General features: G+C 41.3%; 1 protein-coding gene and 1 long non-coding RNA gene across 4 annotated transcripts in view; one reads left to right on the top strand and one right to left on the bottom strand.

Moving 5' to 3' along the window:
- The window catches only part of LOC125013373, an 83,341-nt gene that overhangs the window by 10,138 nt on the left and 52,354 nt on the right, over window positions 1–20,849 (top strand). The window contains exon 2 of the long non-coding RNA XR_007113382.1: window positions 8,229–8,344. This is a non-coding gene — a long non-coding RNA (uncharacterized LOC125013373). The remainder of the gene's footprint in view (window positions 1–8,228; window positions 8,345–20,849) is intronic.
- cadm1b (cell adhesion molecule 1b) overlaps window positions 1,428–20,849 on the bottom strand; it is a 150,656-nt gene continuing 131,234 nt past the window's right edge. For 2 of the 3 annotated variants that reach the window (XM_047593993.1, XM_047593994.1), the window contains 3 exons: window positions 16,619–16,669; window positions 4,649–4,777; window positions 1,428–4,488 (listed from right to left, as the gene is read on the bottom strand). In XM_047593993.1, coding sequence (XP_047449949.1) covers window positions 4,370–4,488; window positions 4,649–4,777; window positions 16,619–16,669 — 299 coding nt within the window. In that variant the 3' untranslated portion in view covers window positions 1,428–4,369. The remainder of the gene's footprint in view (window positions 4,489–4,648; window positions 4,778–16,618; window positions 16,670–20,849) is intronic. The other variant, XM_047593995.1, reaches the window with a different exon arrangement.

Here is a 20,849-nt window from a genome sequence, read left to right as displayed (position 1 = left end):
ATTCAGATGGTTTCATTACAGGAGTTGGACCCCCTCAAAAAAATAAAAAAAAATAAATAAATAAAAGAGAAGAATCCCATATTTTTCCATGTTTTACATAAAGCTATTTAATGTTCCTTGAGAGAAGCATTATATTTCAGTGATTGTATGAGTATGGGAGGAAAGTGTCTGGTTTCTAAGGTTAAACTATTCCCATTAAAGTTTGAATAATGTTATTGACCTTTACCTGGGATGGATCATTTAAAGTAATGGGAAATGGTGGCACTGACAGAATTATGATGACAGAGTAGCTTATGGTTATGAATTAGGTCTTGTTCCTCAAAATGCCTATCAATTTGTCAAATCACCAACATCCACGTGTTGGACTGGAAATCTTACCACCCCCCCACCCGAGCCTGTCAGTGTCAGTCACTGTGTCATTTAAAGCGCTCCTTCGCCTCTATCTGCAGCACCGACTGATGGGAGCTCAGATTGCTGCCACCGCTGCCGCTCACCCACATCGGATCTACATCGGTACAGTATTTTTGCCTCGACTCGAGAGCTTTCTTCTCCGGGAGTTTGACAAGTATCAGCGGCTCAGGATGAAGCGTGCAGGTTCAATCCGGCTAATGTATTCAGCACAGAGTGAGTCTGACAACAAATACAAGTTAATAAAATTCAGCGTCGTCTCTGCGAGCAGGACGGGACTACAAAGTGAACGCCAGTTTTTCCTTTTTTTTTCCTCCTTTCTTTTTTTTTGATCAAATCACAGAAGCACGCCCTCTTTAAACATTGATATCTTTTTATTAAGACAAGTACTCTTCAGATTTTTTTTTTTCTTTTGTAAAAATGTCGGTGTGAACCAATACAAAATATGCATGGTCATATGAGAAACATCCTCTTCACTACACAAAAGAAAAAATGTCACCTGGGAACAGAAAGAAATTTAAGATTCAACAAGAAAAACAACCATTTTGAGGTTATAAAACAACCAACTCCCTCCCTCCCCTCCCCTCCCTCCCTCCCTCCATCCCTCCCCTCCCCTCCCTTCCCCAGGCTTTAAACATGAGCTTCATCCAAATATCCAAGACGATACAGATCATTCATAAAACTTCATGTCACAGTAAATACACCATCTTCATCTAGGAAAAGGAAAAAAACAAACAAAAATCAGCTGAATGCAAACAGATGCTCAATCGGCTGTCTGTGGTCACGTCCTAAAATTACTAAATAACCGATACTGTATGAGCAAAGTGTTACAGTGGAAGAAGAAGAAGAAGTTTCATGAACATCATCGTGGTTTTTGTTGACACTGACTGTACATTGTTTTTCGTCTGCTTAACAAATCTAGTTTTCTTTCTTTGTGAACTAGGTCTATGCAAAATAATATTCAACGTTTACCGTTAACAGTGCACCATATTAAGAACACATAAACATGTACAACTGAGAAAAAAAAAACATGTACATCTTGTGACTTCTTTACGTTTTGAATAGCTGTGGTACTACAGTATATACTTGGGGCCTTTTTTAAATTTGCATTCTACCTGAGATGCAAAAAAACACAACTATTAACACTCATGAACCTGAGAGAGTGAAAACAAACATACTAAATATCAAGTATTTCGAAAAGAAAATCTGAAATTGGATTAGGATGATGCTTCTGACAATCTTTTTAATGTTCCTCCATTAAAAGCAGCACTTGCCGTTTAAGATAAATATAAAAACCCATAAGAAGATTTGTCATGCACGTAACTGTTTCCATGACACTAAAACTCTACAAAGAAAAAAAAAATAACTTTAGCTTATTATAGCTTTTCGTAGTGTGTTCCTCTCTGATAATACTACGGAGCGTTGTCCTTGAAAAGGTCCAAATAAATTAAGTGTAGCTAAGAAATATCAAACATATTTCTTTTTAGCCTTCTTCCTGGCGTACGACATTGCAGTCAGCGGAAGCTGCCACACCACCCTGACAAACAAAGCTTTTAATTTTACTCTGTTTTTATTTTATTTTTTCATATTTAGTTTATTCTGCAGGTTGTAATCGTTAAGTCTATGGTGCATGGACACAGATGACTTGGAATATTGGCCCAGTTAAGTTAGAAAGGACAGAAATATACAAGATATGCTATAAGAGGTACACATGAGAGGATACTGTACGTTGCCAACCATATGCCTCAAAATCAGAAGAAGAAGGCACTAAATTAAGTCCTTCAGTCTTTACCTTTTCCAATGATACGTATCAAGAGGTGGGTTTAAGGCAGTGGTTGTCCTTTTTCATTATACCGATTTTTTTCTTTTTTTTTTTCTTTTCAGGCAATACAATGAAATCGCTCGCTAATTACCAAACAGGTTTTACTCTCCTCGCTGTGACGGAGTCAGAGGCATGAAGCATGCCAACAAAAAGAGGGAGATTTGTAACAGTAGGCGGCTCCTCTGTGAAGGTTTGAGGCTGCGGGATGACAGTAAGAAAATGATCTTTCTCACCAAGTCTAAAGCTATACGCAAATCTTTGATAACTTGTAAGGCAGAGAGCCCCTCACAAGTTATCAAAGACGGCCCAAAGGTAAAAACGTCTTTACAGACGGTAAGGAAATATAACTGATTCATGTTTGCACTGATTGAACGTCTTTTTTTCCTTCTTGCGTACGGGGCAAGGGCAAGAGAGTCTGTAGCTAGGATTTCTAAAGCCAAGAAATAAGCTGCGAATTTTTTTTTTTTACTTGGTGTGCGTATTCACACGGACATACCTTGAGAACTTATACGTTGCTGAAAGGAAACATAGAAACATTCTTTCTTCCCTTTCGCACAGAAAACCAAATAAAAGCATAATGCCTTGAAAAATAAATAAATCGTCCTTCCTTCCTCCTGTGGCCTTGTAACATTTGTCAGTTAAACGGTCAGTATATTGTACCGTGAAATAATTTTTTTTTTTTTTTTTTTTTTTTTTTTAGAGGAGAGTTTTCCTCTGCCGTATACAAAGTAATGTTTACTGTATAGATACACACTTGCTTAATTCTTTTATTTGGTCCAGGGTTGACCTTGTGGGTGTTCATGGAAATGTAGAAAATGTTCAAACCAAAACCACATAGCCAGCTTTACGAATAGCTCACAAATAATACATTTTATGATCAATGCAGCAGGACCAGTTTGTGTTTTAGGTATTATAGGGTAAGTAGAGTATTAACATAATATCTGCTAACAGATGGGGAGTCTTTTGGGCCTGTAATTCTTAGAGGAAGGGAAAAAACTAGCTTGATTTTGTCCCAAAATAACAAATCCACCTACAAGTGCCAGTAAAGCTTAAGCTAACAGAGTCTCAATTTCCAGCCTTTATGCTAAGCTAACCTAGCAGGCTGCTGGCTGCAGATTCGTGCTTATTATACAGACTGAACAGTGGTATCGAGGGTATTTTGACAAAACTATTCTATGCTATTCTTGATTTGTCTCAGTCAGAAAATCCCGGTGCAGACCTTAAAAACGATAAACAGTTCGGCACATTACAGCTGTCGAGTTGTCTTAGACTGCTCCACAAAAGCCTACACAAATACTAGACTGACTTCACGTCTACTAATTGTCAGATATGAAACCACCAAAGGGTCGGTTGCACTTTTGCGGTTTGGTGTGAAATGATACGTAACAGCACTCCTACTTCACTTTCATGAACAAATACATTCTATGATGAGCTTAATTACTCACAACTGTTACTGAAGTAATCAACACAGTGAACCTGACCTCTCGCGGGGGCTGAGCTGAAAAGTGTCAAAACCAATCAGACCTGCACGTATAGAGGGAGGAGGGAGATGTGATGAATTTGCAGGCACTGTTGGACTTTGACCCAGCGGGGAGAAATGTGTTGACACTGTGTTCCAGTTACTGAACTCTGAGATTACTCAAAAAAAAAAAAAAAAAAAAAAAGCCTGGAAGAGTTGGCTCCTCAGATCTGGGTACACGAGCTAAAAGCTAGCTGCAGCACACATAGACAAACACCAGACTGTTTTAATCTCCTCTGAAAAGCCAAACGCAACAAAGGATCAGGTGGTGTACATGGAAGAAAAATCCAATCCAACAAGCATGTGAAGGGAAAACAACAAAACAAACAAAAGAAATAGAACAAGGCACAAAATTGTCTGTAAAATAATTGAACTGTACAGAATAGGCCCCAGCAGTCCAGGAAGGGTCGGATAGGAGACTCGGCAACGCTTCTTCTTCTCAACACTTGGCCATGCCGGTCCTACTTTCCACTTTTCTCTTTCTTCTCGCCCTCCCCGCCCCCCAAGCCGTCTCACAACCAATCAGAGTTAGACATAATGCTCCTGCAGCACCACCACCACCACCACCACCACCACCACTACTACCAGCATCCCCACCCGTCTCTCCTGGCCTGTCCAGTTTAGATATAATACTCCTTCTTCTCGTCTGTGTTGTTGTGCCCCCCCTCCGCGTTGATGATGGCCGTGTCCGCGTCGGCGGCGTCGTCCGCTCCTTTGGCTTCATGTGTAAAGTAAGTCCCTGCAAAAAAAAAAAAAAAAAGAGTGCAGACAAATTAGCTACACACCTCCTCCACCTCCTCATCCTCTTCAATCCTATTGCACTTCACTCGCAACAAAAAACACTTGAACTCTGGAGATGTGTTCATGATCAAGTATGATTGCACCGCCGGGCGCTTTACCTTTGTGTCTGGCAAAGTATCGACCAAGAACAATGAGTGCACAGAGGATGGCAAACATCACCACGGCAACCACTCCTCCGATGACAGCATGGTCAATTTTCTGTGGTGCCCCCTCGCCGGCTCTGGAGTCTAAAAACAGGACAATAACCGTAAATAATTTCATGATCAGCAAACCCTCTCGGCAAGCAACAAAGCCAATACCTTTGCATGGACGCGGGCCGCGCTGCGATCTGTGCCCCTTTATATCATTAGGCTGCCAAAATAAAGTAAATTGGTTTGTTTTGTCTCAGAGCATTTTAGCATGACCTAACCGCACAGTGGAAACACTTGAAAAGGCTGTTGAGATAAAAGGCCAGCTTATAGGGCTTACCAGTAAAAATGAGACGACGGCGCAGCGCGAGTTTCTCCGTGCAGGACGGTGAATGGCTCACGATGTGAAACTCAACAGCACACAAATTGATTTAGTTTTTACTTATTGACACAATTGAAATTCAAAAAGCTACCGCAGCTTCTAATCACCAAAAAAAAAAAAAAAATGTGTTAACTTTCTACAATTTTTCCTCGCTTGTTACCTTCCCAGCTTTATGTGCTATGTTATCAGTCCACTGCCCATGGAAATTAATTCCAGTTCACTATAACTTAAATTTAAGGAAACAGTTTTCTTGCCTCTATGGTTCATATTAAGCTACAGTTAGCTGCTAACGTATTAGCGTATGTTAGCATAAAGGCTAGCATGATTTGTCCATAAAGGTAAAACAACCCCACAGCCAAAACCTCCACAGTGCACAAATGACAAATGTTAGAACCCATTTATAATTCCTACAAAATGCAACACTGTAATTTGTTTCCAGTCTTTGCGCTAAGCTAACTAGCGCTTGAATGTAGCTTCATATTTAAGGCACCAAATGGTTTTGAACTTCTAATTCAACCCTTGGCAGAAACCTGAATAAGCACATTTGCCAGGATATAAAACCGTATTTATTGCCTGCACATGTTCAAATAAAGTCGTTCTAAGTTATAAAGCATACAGTTTGTGGGGTTATGCTGTTGAACCCAGCTCGTTACAGGAACATTTCTAGCGCTCCTGTACCTGAAATGGCTGCCCGGGCCCCTTGAATGAGCGATGTTGAAAATGTTTTAAGACAGTTATTTCACCATGAAACAGTAGACACCGTGTGCAATTTTCAGCGAGAGTTCACACACTGTAAAATACACTGTGATTTAAGAGGCCATTTCTGGAAGTTATAGAGCTCAATCATCAGAAATAGACACAAGTCTGAGGATAAATTGGCGCCCGGTGTCCCCGTGCAGAGAAATACGTGGCTGCCTCAGGTGTCAGGGAGTATCACTGTCTAGCACTTAGCCAGATTTATCCGTGCGCCACAGAAGAACAAGGCAAAATTTGAAGCCTTTTAAATTTCCAGTCTCAGAATAGTTCAGGGGCATTTATCAATAGTCTATATCTGTGCACATTTGGACTGATGGAGGAGTGGCGGCTGAGGGAATGGCTTCACTGTTCTTTGCTGCATGAGGGAGCAGCTCAATTTTCCATCAATCTCACTAGTCATGGTCTGAACTCGAATGATTTTGATAAAAGACGAGCGGAGGGCGCGGGATTTTCTCAACGCTGCGAGGGCGTCACACGTCCAGGGGTCTGAGAGGAGTGACGCCTAAAGCAACACCTCGCGTTAAGTCGTGTTTGCTTAGCGCGGGGACTCCTTGGAAGTGGAGCTACAATGAAACTAATTAATGAGAAAAGTTTTGTTTCACTTGAGCGCTCTTTTAAAATGGACTCCTCTTAACGGAGCAAGCTGCCGCTGCTGCCGCCGCTGCTGCTGCTGCGCGTTGGTGTGTGTGAAGCAGGGCGCAGTTTGTTTACTGTATCAGGGATGTCAGATAGCACAGCTCATTCCCCCGAGGAGAGGAAGCGGCCCATGCTCCATGCTAATGAACACGCGGCCGCTAAATGGACCCGTGTGCAGTCCCCGTCTCCTCTCCCGTCCCTCAACCCCACCCCGCCCCGCACCTCCCTGCCCTCACCTTGCTCCCCGCTGTCTCCCGTTTGACACATCCGCGAGGAAACACGCGGGGTCTCGGCCGCCTCTCCGCGCCGAGGGGGAGTTTTATTTAACAGGTAGCAGCGTTTGCCGAGAGTAAGCACCAAGACTCTATCACAAAAATGTCAGAGGGGAACCAGCAATCCTATAGTATCACCTGTTCTGGTTGGTTGCGTCTAATGTTGCCTGCATTAAGTAGACTACTGAGCACTTTCCCCGTTTCCTGTTTATCAGTTCTGTATTTACAGCTGAGGAGAGCTGCAAAGACATGGTCTCATCCTCTATATAAATGAAATAAATACAGCTCCCGCACTCATTTTCATTGCGTTTGTGGTGTTGATACAGTCTGCAGCTTAATGAAAGCACTTTATTAGACCTGTAATATGAGATCACTGTACACTTTATCACTGCACAGGCATTGTTGTAGTCACCATTTATATAATGTGGGTCCCAGTTGAGTTATACTGTCAGAACTGCTGCTATCACGTTGTTGTTGTTGTGATATGCCTGTTATTTATCGTTTATTTTTGCTGTTGTTGTTTCTCTCTCTCTCTTTCCTTGAACACCTACCTGCCTATGGGGCACAGGATGCAAATTAGCCACCAGGCTACGGTCACATACATATTTACATGTAACTGTTCATTACTATGTTTTCGTCATTTAGAAAAAAAAAGAATAAAAATAAAAGAAGGTGGAACAAGCAGTCTAAAGGGGTCTGGAGTTCAACCATAAACTGATCAGGAATAACATTACGACCACTCTCCTAATATTGCGCCTAACAAACATTTTCCAGCAGAACTTTGCATTGCCAGTGTTATTTACTTTTCCTGTCAGTGGTCATAATGTTATGCCTGATCAGTGTATATTTATTCAGCTATATTTTTACTAAAGTTCAGTTACAAATATTGTAATTTATTCATGTTGAAGTAACATAATATGTCTGAGGGGACTGTGATATTTCATTTCCATCCATTCGTGTTAATCTCATTAATCTCGTCACCTCATTGGCTTCCAGTCTGTTGTTACTATTTGAACACCACATTGCATTATGGGAAATAAAGGCTTGGGGGGGACTGATATTTTGGACTGAAAGTCAGGATAAACAGCCGCGGCTTCATCAATTCTGTAAAGTAATTAAAACCACCAGCGACTAAAAGGTTTATAGAGACTTGACTGAGATAAATTTAAAACTTTTTAATCGTCATGTTGAAAAATATACCACCTGTTTTACAATCACGCTGGCGAATTCACTAAAAATGCCATAACTGTGTTTTTATTTGTGCAACCTAGACGTGAACAAGAAGCAAGAATGAAATGAATGAATGAATGAATTCATACATAAATTCCTTGTTTTGCTATAAATTGAGACTTAACTAGCTAAAGAAACCTCATGGAGAAAAAAAAATATTCAACAGCCTCCAGTGTGTTCAAATCACTGTGGTAACATTCATTTACCAGGAAACAGAAATATAAGTAAATCTTTTTGAAAGACGTTTCTAAATTAAATCTTCCAACCCCTGCAGATGCAGATGTAAGGACTAAATCATCTCCACGACAACTGAGAAAACATCAAAACCAAACATCCAGTGAAACTAAGACCCCTAACGAGCAGCTGAACGCCTCAATAAACCACGATAAGGTAGGAGTGACACCATTGTTTAATGGTTAATGTGCTGTATAGTTATTCTGTAGTAGCCTTTGGTGCTTCATACACACCAACCATTAGGAGGTAGTTGAGAGCAACATCCTTGTCTTGCTCCAAGAACCTTGGACTCACAGACACGAGTAATCAAATTGCACCTTATAACACTCTGATTATAAAACGACCTGCTTTACCTTGTGAAAATAATTCGAGTTCAATCCGTTCATTTGTATATTAGGTGCAAAAGGGTTGAAGAAGTTTTATCTTTGAAAAATGTTTTTAAGTTTTTTATTTATTTCATAATTTCAGTTGCATTTTTGTTGTAGTTTACGCTACCTCAGAGAAATAATAAGGGATACTCTTTAGTTTTTTAAAGAGAAAATATAATCTAAATGTATGTTGTTTTTTTTAATAGATGCATTAATTGCATAGTTTGTGTTTTGAAGTTACATCCTGCCTCAGAAATGTCTTTTTCAGTCTGCAAACACATTTTGTTATAAAAAAATAAAATAAAATTGAGACGATCGTACCCTTAGCCCAGTATCGGAAATCATATCGAGTCCTAAGTTGAGCGTATCGTTATGTCATCGCAGCAGTAGCAGAACAAAGGTTGAGGTTCAGTTGAATCAACATGGGCGGGTGGGACCTTTATTTCTGGGAACTCACTGCATTTGGGTGAAAAGGGAGTTTTCATCTCCAGAAATGCTGATCTGCGTCTGACCTTGATCTCCAAGTTCAACAGGAACAGAATTTCATTGGGGAGATCTTTTTCATAAAGTGTTATGTTGACATTACTGCCATTCGTTCGTCTTCCTGCGTGGATTAGTTTGTCATTTGGCGCTCCAGCACATCCGGGATCAAGAGCGAGATTCCCTCGCCGCTGTTCACATTCAGTATACATGCATTTATTATACTAGAAGGTACTCGGATTGGGGGGGGGGGAAAAATCTCCAAATGACAGATAGTGTTATTACAGCAGCCTTTGTGGCCTCTCACTTGAATTAAGTAGAATTTGATTATGTCTGTAATGTGGCTGGTGTCCATATTCTGCTCGCGGCTCCATCGAGAGAGGGCTGACATGCCCACACCGGCGTCCTGACAGGATGTGCACAGCCGTGGGGATTTATGAGGGAATAAAGAGGATTTGCAACTGATGCCCGTGTCTGCGCGCTGCTGAAATCTGCTCCACTGAACTCCCACCACCACCGCATGCTTTACAGTCGCACCTCTCCGTGTCTGTGCCGAAATGACTAATTGCCGCTCTGGTCAGCAACAGAGCATCCTATCAGACGGCTGCTGTCACATCAGAGTTGTGAGCTTGTCACCGGGCTGATTATATTAGTTTTACCCGTCTTTTTTCTTTTTCTTGTAATAGTTTTCGGCTCGAATTACAAAGCGTGTCACCCACGCTCGCCGCAATGCCCCACACAAACACATTACAATTTATAGATGTAATTACATGGACGTAATTGAAACAATTACTCTCTTGCTTTGAAATAGAAAAACCTTCGCTTTCTCTCCCATAGTAACTCTCTCCGACGCAGCGGCCGGACATTGGGTCATTGCAGCAAAATGAACTTAATGACCATCAATAGCGATTTTGCAGCATTTAGCCGCTAACATCCAAGACTTTTGTATTTGTTGCTGTTGGAAAAGGAAATGAATGTAATGAAATGCGCACACGTGGGCAATCTCGGCCTAATCATTTCTGTATTGCTGTCGTAACAGACTCTCAGCCGAGCGCAACATTGTCCTCAGCTGAATTCCAATGCCAGCGCTCGCCCGCTAAATAGATTTCCCAAGTCCTTTGTAATAACCCAAACAATGATTTGAAGATGTACAAATGCAGCCGTGACATTTAATGGAGGTGCTGCGATGCAACCGAGTTCCAACTACAACTAATAAAGTGGCGACTGAATGAAATTTGTGACAGTGAACTTGAACTCCTCAGTGGCAGTTTATTGTACCTTTTGAGATTGGCAAAATTCTGCACACAAAAGAGCGAAGCACCCATCCACACTTCGTCCTTCTTTCGCAGAGTGCTTTCACCCCCGCGGAGATCAAGGCAATGGAAAAGCTGGACAAAATAATAGAAATAATTGCCGACCTCCTGAAGTTGCCCTAAGTAAAGTGCCACAAAAGTGCTCTTTACCCACTGAGAACTAGGACACAATGTGAGCTCATTGGCACATAACATTCAGTCTTCAAGCCCCGGTGCCAAGAACAGCTCTCGTAGTCATTTACATTGACTCCATGAAAAAAAAAAAAAAAAAAAAGAAACTGAGCATTACTACACTGAAATACTCTTTTAACTTCAGGGTGGGAAACCAATTCCCCAGAGACCAATTAAAATGGACCATTACGATATTTTCTTTTTTCCGATAAGTCTTTAAAAGAAAGGAGGGGAAAAATGCAGGTCAAAAAAATAACAATTCAGATCTGGCATGATAGTAAACAAATACCAGGAAAAAAAACAAACTAATTAGCATCTCTAAATGATCCTTTAATTTTTCCAGTGAACTACTTCAAAGAGAAATGAGACATGCGAGGGTTAAAACAACACCAGTAAGTGTTTAAAGACTAATTACATTGAACACTAAATGCACTCATGGCAGTCTTTGTTGGAGTGGATCTTGTATGAGGAGTTAAGACGTGAATCCCCAGGACTAAACAGCAGTGGAAACCTGCCAGCAACTAACACTAGCAATGCTGAGGGAGGAAACTTTGCAACACAAAACATGTCTGAAAACCCGCCAGAAATGGATTCCTAAAATACCATCTGGCACTGTATCACATGGTTTTCACGCTCGGAGAAGGAAAAAAATAAAAAAACTAAAATCCCCACGTGTTGTGTCAAAACAAAGAAACAGGCGTAACCCTGAAGTCACGTATGTGTTCCGCGCACCGCATGTTTTAAAGTCATAAAGATCTACAAATCCCTGACAGCTTATTCAAGCGAGCGATGAAAATAATGTTATTGTTGTAGCGTTGTCTCGTCTAAAGGGTGCAGTATGAAGCCCAGACTCGGGTTCATGTATAGTGTAATGTTGGCTTGCAAAGCTCCTATTAGCCGTTCATTTATCGCTTTGTTCTCCCCATAAACCAGAAGTGTGTCGACCTCAGAGATCCTCCTTGAACTCATCACACCCGAAGCCAGGTTTGTTTCCTGAATTATTTAGATTTTTTTTTTCTTCATAATAGACGCCATAAAAAACGACAAAACGACGAAACAAAAGCAGGGATAACAAATTACCTTGAAACCGGTTATTGGATTTTAAAGTACTTGTGTGTTTCCTTTATAGATCACCTTTGAGGGTGTTTTTGACCTGAAATCTTTTAATCTCTGTGTAGTTTGTGAAGGTTTTAGTTCGCTGCTGGCTCAGGAACAAGCATCCTGTTTGTAGCCTGAGTGGTAAGACCAGGGGCAAAAACAAAACTGGTTGCTATGAGTACAAGGCAATAATTAAAGGTGACTCAGATGAATGTAGCTCTGATATGAGACTTGAAGAATGTCTACCTGTAGCTATTAATCCTTTAACACCTAAGCTTCTAAATGTCTGACTGGACTTTTTTTTTCTTTTTGTTTATTTTGACTGTAAAAAGATCAGAAAATGTCCTGTGGGTGAATGCTTTTGCCCAATTTTTCCAGAATACCTGGCAGTCATGTACAATTTACTGCATGTTTTAAGAGTGTAATAACCTTCTGGGAGAGGTTCATCTAATTACTGTAACAACAAAGCGCATGATCTCAGCTTTTAGATTCTGTTCTAATTTTTCCAGTAGTGCCAGCCTTGATGTCATTTCAGTAATTCAAAGTGTGCATGAGGTGTTAAAGGGTTAACCCTTCCCCTCACTCATTCGTCTGAGGTTTGACTTTAGCAACAAATGCTAAACAGCAATTTACTCTGGACTGGAGCTCTGCAGAAACGGGGCGTTTTCAATCAAGTCTACGGCATATTTTCTTGTTCCATGTCTTTCCTCTGGCTCCTCTCAACAAGCTGGGGGAGAGGAGGAGAGGGGAGGGGAGGGGAGGGGAGGGGAGGCGAGGGGAGGAGGGGTTACTGGAGGCTTAGTCAGGATATGATGTCCCTGCCTTGGATCATCTCTGAGCATCTGACGAGTTGGAGCATTATCGCCACAGACTCCCTTTATTCTTTCAGAGCCACAGATTCTGGGTAAATTCTCCCTCACTATCCCGAAGAAATACAACCAGGGACAAAGAGATGTACCATGTTTTAATTCTGTGATGTTGTAACTATCTATTGTCTGTCCTGAGGAAAGTTTTCTGCTTCATTCATTCCAAAAAAAAGGGCAATTTTCTTCAGTTTGGATCAGTGAAAGAGAAGACCTCAGACCGTCGACTAAAATCTTTAAGCTTTAGTTTAAATGTTCAACAAAAACACACACCTTTATGAAACAGTGATTTATCTCCCCTAGTGGTCTGCAATCACAAACACACACACACATAACATACACACACATCCACACACTCTGCATCTTTTAAGATGACCTGAAAATGTGAAATTTCTAAACATGAAACAGTGTTTTGTTGTTTTTGCTCTTAATCGTGACAAAACAAAACTGAACCCTAAGAGCGATTGATTGATTGCCTGTATTGTCTGTATGTTAGTATACATGTTAACTGACTGGTGTTTACCTAGTGGTTTGTCATTTATATTTTAGTAAGTTTTCTATACCAGGCTATGTAGGCTAACCGATTTAGCCTGTTGTCTGCTAGCGGGTACAGCGTTACTACGTCTTTGTGTTAACATATTTTAGTATTTAGTGCTCAAACGCAGTGTTTCCCAACCTTTCTTGAGCTATGGCACATAGTTTACACAAAAAAGTGTCCATAATGAAATAATAATCATCTACTCATCATCTACAGGTGCTTTGTTTGGAGATGGTGTTTAGTTTGCTTGAAACCGTGGCAGCTCAGTTGGATTCCCCAAAGTAAATCCAAAGGAAACATTACTGTGATTGTATTGTCTTGAGCTCACCTTTGTTTGCGTTCTTCTGACCACTACTCATACTAGCGCCTTCATCTGGGTAAGAATTGTGTCAGGATTGAGTGCTTTTTCTTTTTCAGTATTTATCCATCGCTATCAACGCTGTGTTACTCCAAGCATCACGACTTATTGTGTTGTTTGAATGGCAACAGGTAGATATGTTAATAATCTACCTTCTGCCATCTAGTGGAAGAGGAATTAGTTTTTGTGCCTGTCACCACGCGCCGCTGGCATAGACGAACGTAGACTAATTATTTGCAGTAAATAAATAATTAATTTTCCGAGCAATTACGTGAAATTGGATAATTTCCTGCGGCACACCTGATTGTCTCTCACGGCACAGTATTTGGGAATCGCTGCTCTGGTGCTCGTGACTTGAACTTTTATGAGTCAACCATATGGACTCCTGTAGCTGGTTGCCGAGGCAACGCAACCCATGTCCACCCGGGTCCTGCGTGGGCGTATCTCCCCGAGGAGAGGGGCGGGTTACAGGAGGCTGAGACAGTTCTAACCAAAAGTATGTGACTGAGACTCCATCAAGTCATGAAAGAGACATGTCAACGTGTGGAAATGTGCCTCTGATGTCACTTTTTAAGCCATAGTATAATTTAAACAAACAAGTTATATGGAAATTCTCCTCAGTCTTTTCTTTATTGTCTTTTTATTGTCTTTTTAACACGGGTGTCTGTGGAGACTGTTGGATCCCCTTTTGGATTCACCCTCAATTGGCTATTAAAGTAACTGCACTTGGTGCCGCTTCCGCGTTGGCTTCTCTCTGCAGCCCCAGAGGTTCCCGCTCGGTTTGAACGGAGCAGGTAATTATCTGGAGAAGTCGCTCCGAGCAAGTGGGTGTGTTCAGGATTTGACTGATATTGCACATATGTAGGCCTACATGTGGTATTGATATTAACAAAGAAACCGTCATTATTACAAATGACATCTCATCTTCCTGAATGCTCGTGCGAGGTGCCATCCCTCACTCAGATCTCTTAAGTATTTGGGTCAGGGGTGGAAAGTATTTCCAGGAGGCGCGAAGACTTTGGTGTGAAGGTGCAATGATATGAATCATTTGTTGATTAATGAATGACAGTAATGTAACTCAGATCTGGGTGGATCTATATAATGAAGAAAAAAAACAACATTTAAAGGTAGAATCTGTGATCTAAATCTGTCACTACAATAAAAACTATTAAATTGGCTCCATTAGCGACTGACATTGTTGTTGCTCATCATCCCTCGACCCACACATTAAAAGCTCCGCCACTATTAACACTCGCACAAGGATAAAAGTTCAAAATAAAAATAGATCAAACACCAAATCAACATGGCAATTAATAATATATATCTATTTTTAAACGTCATGCATCATTATGGACATTTTTGTCCTTAATGACTTAAGAAGATTGTAAATTAAACTGACGCCTGAGGGTTAAATATCTAATTATTCTACGAGAACAGATGAATAACTGCTCGTGATTACAATAATGTACAACAATGTAAATTTGAATTCTTAAAGACGTAGCAACATGGCTATTTTACCTTGTTCTCGATGTTTTGCGGTGTCGGTTCAAAAACAAACACATTCCGATCTCCTTTAACGATAGACTCACCACCCAGACGTGATCATAATATATACTTTTAGGAGTTTACTGATTTTACCTTTTTTAAAATCAGCATCGCATGCAGGAAGTAGTTCAGGGGCCTCTGATTACAGCAGAAGTTCACGGCTGGTGGTGGCCATGCCAACTCACACTGCAGTCGTAATGAATGAATGAATGAATACAGAACTGTGCTGTATACTTCCGTATTGGCCAGAGGAAAATGCTATACTGTGCGGTTATGCTGATTAAGGTAGTGCAAAGCAATCTACTGCAAGCCAGCTTAGCATTGCCCCTGTGACAGGGTATTTAGAAGAGTAGTGAACTGCAAGAAAGCTCAATTACATCCTCCCAGCATGTACTGCATAAATCACGGTAAATCCTCTTTCAAGCCTGTCTTTCGGAAATTACTGGAATGTTACAGCGGAAAACACAAGGACGGCAGCAGCAGTGTAACTCTGAGGAGATGAGCTTAGGGGAAAAACTGCAGAGCAATGCACGGTTCTGCAGAGCAACTTCCTGTTTGGCTGCGCCACGCCCAGAAATGAGGCTTTGCCCGTGCAGCGCGATCACTGACGTGCTGCAACAGCAGATACTTGAGCTGGAGCAGGTTAGGAGAAGGGAAGGTGATTTAAAACATGCAGTGGAGAAGAGCTGTGTCATAGTGAGGCAGGATTTAGAGAAGACGGCTCATAAATGTTACTCTTTCCTGAATACTTGAAACGTAATGCACAGAAATCACCACTGGAAGGCCATTTGTTTGATCAAATGAATGTATGAATGAACGCTGTCTAAAACGTCACGTCATAATATTGTGTTTTGATGCGTTCCCAGTCTGAGCTTTGAACTTATTGTATGTTTATGGCCACTCCAGCTTCTTATGACTATGAATTGCAGAGTGGTCGTGACAAAAAAGCAAAATTTCTGTATCTCTAAAGCAGCTATTGATAAAGTGATCTATTCTTTAAAGGTAGTTTTTTTGTATTGAAATGTCACATTCTGGCATATCCAAATGTCAACTCCCATGGTTGCCTCGCCATCCGTCTAGCCTTAACGGGGCTTTTTTTTTTTTTGGGAAATAATAGCATGTGTGTGTTATTTAACGGCTAATATTGAAAAATAAATTTTGCAACAGAAGTAAATCAAAGGATAAAACAGTGCGCACGGAAGACGTCAAAAGGTTGCTCAGAAAGAAACGCCCGCAAATGAACTTGGCTTTCATTCAGTCTGCATGAGAAAATAGTTATTGATGTTTTTGCGGCCCTTGCCACGGCGAAATGTGACTGGCATTTGTAGAGGAGATGTAAAGGGCATTAAAATATGATGGATGGGCTGGTTGAAATATAGCTACAGATGCTGATAAGATAGCAGAGCAGCAAAGCGGAGTGTTTAAATTTTCTCAGATCAAACATGTGACTGGAAGAGGCAGTGACAGGTGTCTCTGGCAGCCCTGCGCCGCCTGTCCTCATTGTCGCCTATCAGCAGAGGGATCTGATTAAAACTGGCCATCCACAGTCTTTCTTGGCTGTAGGTACAAGCCCTCCTTCTCCCCAAACACCTGATCACACTTCCAGGCAAGCTCTCTCTTTCGCACACACACACACACACCAAAACACACACACACATGATTGGTGTGAGGGACAGTAGTGGGGGGCATACAGTACCTTGCGTGTTGACTGGGTTGGTGGTGGGTGTGGGGATAGTAGTGGGAGCATCTAGATGAAAAGAGTAAAAAAAATAAAGAACATGTATAAGAAAAAAAGACAAGAGTAAAGAAAGAGACAAAGGTCATTGAGGGTGAGAAGCTCTAGTCTATAAACCAAAACATGCACATGTTTTAGCTACGCTGAGAGCTATAAGGACATGCTAGTAGCCACGAGTCGCCGCTTGAAGGATAGATTCACCCTTTTGGAAATCTATCCTAAAACAAAACTCAGGTGCACATGAACATTTAGACGCAGCTTGTTTCCTGTAGTCACTTCTCTTGTTCTTGCTGTTTCCATAAACTGTTCTATTCATTACTCTTAAGAAGTTCAAAACTTGAGCCAAAGCTTAAGAACTTTAAATCAGCCAAATGTGTTGTTCATTTTTACTCGGCAATCTTTTTTTTTGTGTATCGCTGATCATCAGCCATGGCTCAGCACAGAAACTCCTCGGTGCATGCCCAGGGAACTTAAAAAAAAAAGAGAGGGAATTTTGTACTTAAAAGATTTGACTTTGGAAGATACCCACTTAATTTGATTAAGCCAAACCAATTATGATAAACTCTACAACACATTTTTTGCAAAGAGTCGGGACTGTGGGTATTTGTCTTCTAATTCTTTCAGAGGAAACAACTTAATGGCTAGTGTGAACAGGAAGAGGGATTACATCAAGAAAAGCTGGTTTTAATGTTCATATGTGAATCTGAACATTGTTTTGAGCGACTTGGGGAAAAATGTCTCTTTGAAAAACCTGCTCCTTAAATAAGTCCAGTGATCGAACCAAATAGGCTAACAGCAGCATGCTAACATGTCGGCAGTGTCAATGGTAGCATGCTGTTGTATAGCTGCTGCTTTTGTTGTTGTTGGTCGTTAACAAAAGTAATGAAATATCAAATATCCTGGCAATCCGTTGAATAACCTTTCATAGGCAGCATGATTTATGGAAAAAAATAAGATGCACACTCAAATTGCACTGCAAATAATAAACAAATATTTACCTCCACCATCATGCTAGCTACACTCACCACCAACTGACACCCTCTGGGAGCTACCTTGTAATGTGCCAAATTGCAGGAATGCATGTGTCCAGGGCTCCGTCTGACAGTGTTTGCATACTAACTGTGATTTGGTCCTTGTAAATACAATATATATATTTTTCCCTGTTCATTTGAATGCATGTTGTGAGTTTACGCTGCGGTTGAAAAAGCACCCGTGTGTTAATTTAAACCAGGACCACCTTGAAGCTGTATAGTCGTGCATAAAGAAGTAAAAAGGGTGGTGGGGGGGATATTTGACTTAGTTTGATAACATTAAAAGCTGGTCTTTATTTTCATCTTCCCAACTAATTCTAAAAAAAAAGCCAAGAGGATAAGAGAGATGGAGCGAAGCTGATAGACAGAGAGCCAGCGATGTTTGAACGAGCTAGAGAGTGAATGAAGAGAGGGAGCGGCAGGTGAATGTAATCGTGTTTCAGGCGTTCTTTTGCACCGTGTTGCAAAATACTGTGTGTCGGTCAGCAGTAGTTGTTATACATGTAAAAACAGAAATCTCAACATCATCATGGCTCTACATAACCAATGAGGCGTTATCATCTTTGTATCACAGGTATTACATTTTCCTGACAAGTAGAATTTGACGTATGTACACCAATCAGGCCTTCAGGTCTCCCTTGTGCCTCCAAAACATTCCAGACTGATCAGAGGATGGACGTGTGTCTTCTGAGCGTGTCCTGTACTGTCTGGCAGCCGGATGTTGTTAGTGTGGGTGTTTGGGTCCTATAGATTGAGGGGAGGTGCCTCTGAGGATCAGGCTTGTTCCAGTGCATCCCACAGATCAGTTTGGGATGTAGTGAATTTGGAGGCCAGGTCAAAACCTTGTGCTGTTTTTCATGTTTTTGTGTGTGTGTGTGTGTGTGTGTGTGTCAGGCTGCATCCTGCTGGGGATGGCTGCTGCCATCAAGGAGTGTCATTCCTATGGGGTGGCTTGGTCCGCTCTGGTCTAGGTGGGTGCTACGTGTCAGAGTAACATCCACATGAATGCCAGGTCCAGAAGTTTCCCAGGAGAACATTGTATTGTCACAAGATAGTCAATGTTATTTACTTCACCTGTCCAAATGTTATGACAGTATATCTGGCATTTGCTGACTCATTTCACTACATACGGAAATGTCAGCCTTATGATGGTGACACAAGACAAGTCGAGGGATTTCAGTGTTTGCCACAAAATTTCATGAGACCCTGGGTCTTAATAAGGATAATAATCGGATATGGGATTTAGCGACGAATGGCGGCTGCCTGTGCCGTTCATGTACATGAATACTAAACATAGCTGTTGAGACGTGGCATTTTATGTACAAATGTACTTATATAATAAAACCTGTTTTAAGAAAACAGTTGAATTTAAATCTTAACTTTGCTAGCTAGCTCTTATAAAGTTAAGCTAGTTCACGCTACGCCTTTCCTCTGGATTTGACCAACTTACTTTAAATAATTGTAAATCTCCAAAAAAAACAATCAAGCATTAGGTTTTAAAAAGTGTCAGTAATGTAATTTTTATAAGTGAACAACACAAATGGCTCCATGTGTTTTTTTTCTCCGTCAGGTTAAATTCAGAACAGAGCAGGTGAGGAAAAACAACACAGCGTTGTTTGAAACGTGCAAAAACATTTGAGATTATAGCAGAGTAAATTAGACCCTTGCGGGCTGCCATGGTGTTAACATCGTATGGGAAACACTGGATGTAACGCACATCATCGGGGGAATCATCTGTAACCTGTTTCCCAACCATAAAACACGCGATACATTATCAAACCGTGTCCGCCATCCACAGAGCCCTGTCACTGTCATGGCAGAAAATACAATGGAACAGACAGCTATTGTATTATTTATTTATTGGATACATTTTCTAATTAACTCTGAATAATAATGCCTCGCAATCATGGAAAGGTATTGCTGTTTTCCGCAGTCTCAATAATTAAGTCAGGCTGCAAATTAAACCACTCTGGTGGTCTCCCGCCGCAGCTCAGCAGAGCCTCGAGCAGCATCCTCCGGCCCACACTGCACTGATTAGGCCTGTCACTAACCCCCCAAACAAAATAATCAAAAAGACAAAATGGAGGGCAATTCAGGTATGCAGTGGTACTAAGGAGGGCTGAACGCTTCCTCATCAGGGGAATATATGCCAGGCTGCGGTGCAGGGGGATGATAGCACGACCCCTTGCTGTGGGCGAGTCGCAGTAGGGGAAATTGGCTGGCTGTCTCCATGCCTTTACTGACTGCACTCCATCAAAAGACATCAGTGGGGGACCACACACTCCCAAACTAATGATAAAACATCAAGGACAGCATAATGTTGCCGCCAGGGATGGAGTGTATGGCAGAGGTGGTGTTGATGGTGGTCGGGGGGAGTATCAGGGTATCGGGAGGATATTCTTCTCTGAAAGCATTTGAAGAGAAGGGGGTGGCGGGGCAAGATTTCTTTTCTTGTGACCGAAGGCAGTATGATAGCTGAAACGTCAGTGTCTGGAAGAGGGAAATTGGCCATTCAGGGATGAGGGTCTTCACAAAAGCCGGGATAGGATGTGGCACATATAATATCCAGACGAACAAGAATTCTCCATGGGCAATTTCCAGGCTGGATGACTCTGTGGCTCAGCATTATGAGGGCTGAAATATGAGTGCGTTTTTTTTTTTTTTTTGGAGAGGCCATATTTTCAGGGAGCATTTGTATCAGTGAGGAATTTGATATGAGAAAATATAACCATAAAGTGAAACAATGTAGGAGAAATTGTTTATCTATGCCTGCTTAAACCTGCCTGCCAACACGGGCGGCGGGGAAGATATTTTGCTTGTTTTTGTTTTGGCGTTTTATTTCTCTCGCTTAAAAGTTCCATTTACATCAGGTTTTTATTGTGGGATTTTATTTATTTATTTTTTCCAAAAACAAAGACGAAAGGGAGGTTGTTAAAATTAATCTAACGAATTTTTATTAGGAAAAACTGCGCCGCCTGATAAAATGATAAAACGCGTTTCACAAGGACGCACGTTCCCGACGGGTCTTTTCATAAGAGCGGGGAGACCCGCGAGTCCTGCTGGTTGATGTCAAAACCCTGATAAATCCCAAATTTCCAGTGGCTTGTGAGTCATTGACTTTTTGTCCGCGGAAGATTCGCCGGTCAGAAAAGTCAACTGAG

This window comes from Mugil cephalus, chromosome 9 (assembly GCF_022458985.1).
Source record: "Mugil cephalus isolate CIBA_MC_2020 chromosome 9, CIBA_Mcephalus_1.1, whole genome shotgun sequence".
Taxonomy (NCBI): Eukaryota; Metazoa; Chordata; class Actinopteri; order Mugiliformes; family Mugilidae; genus Mugil; species Mugil cephalus.
This window is presented reverse-complemented; position numbering and strand designations above follow the sequence as displayed.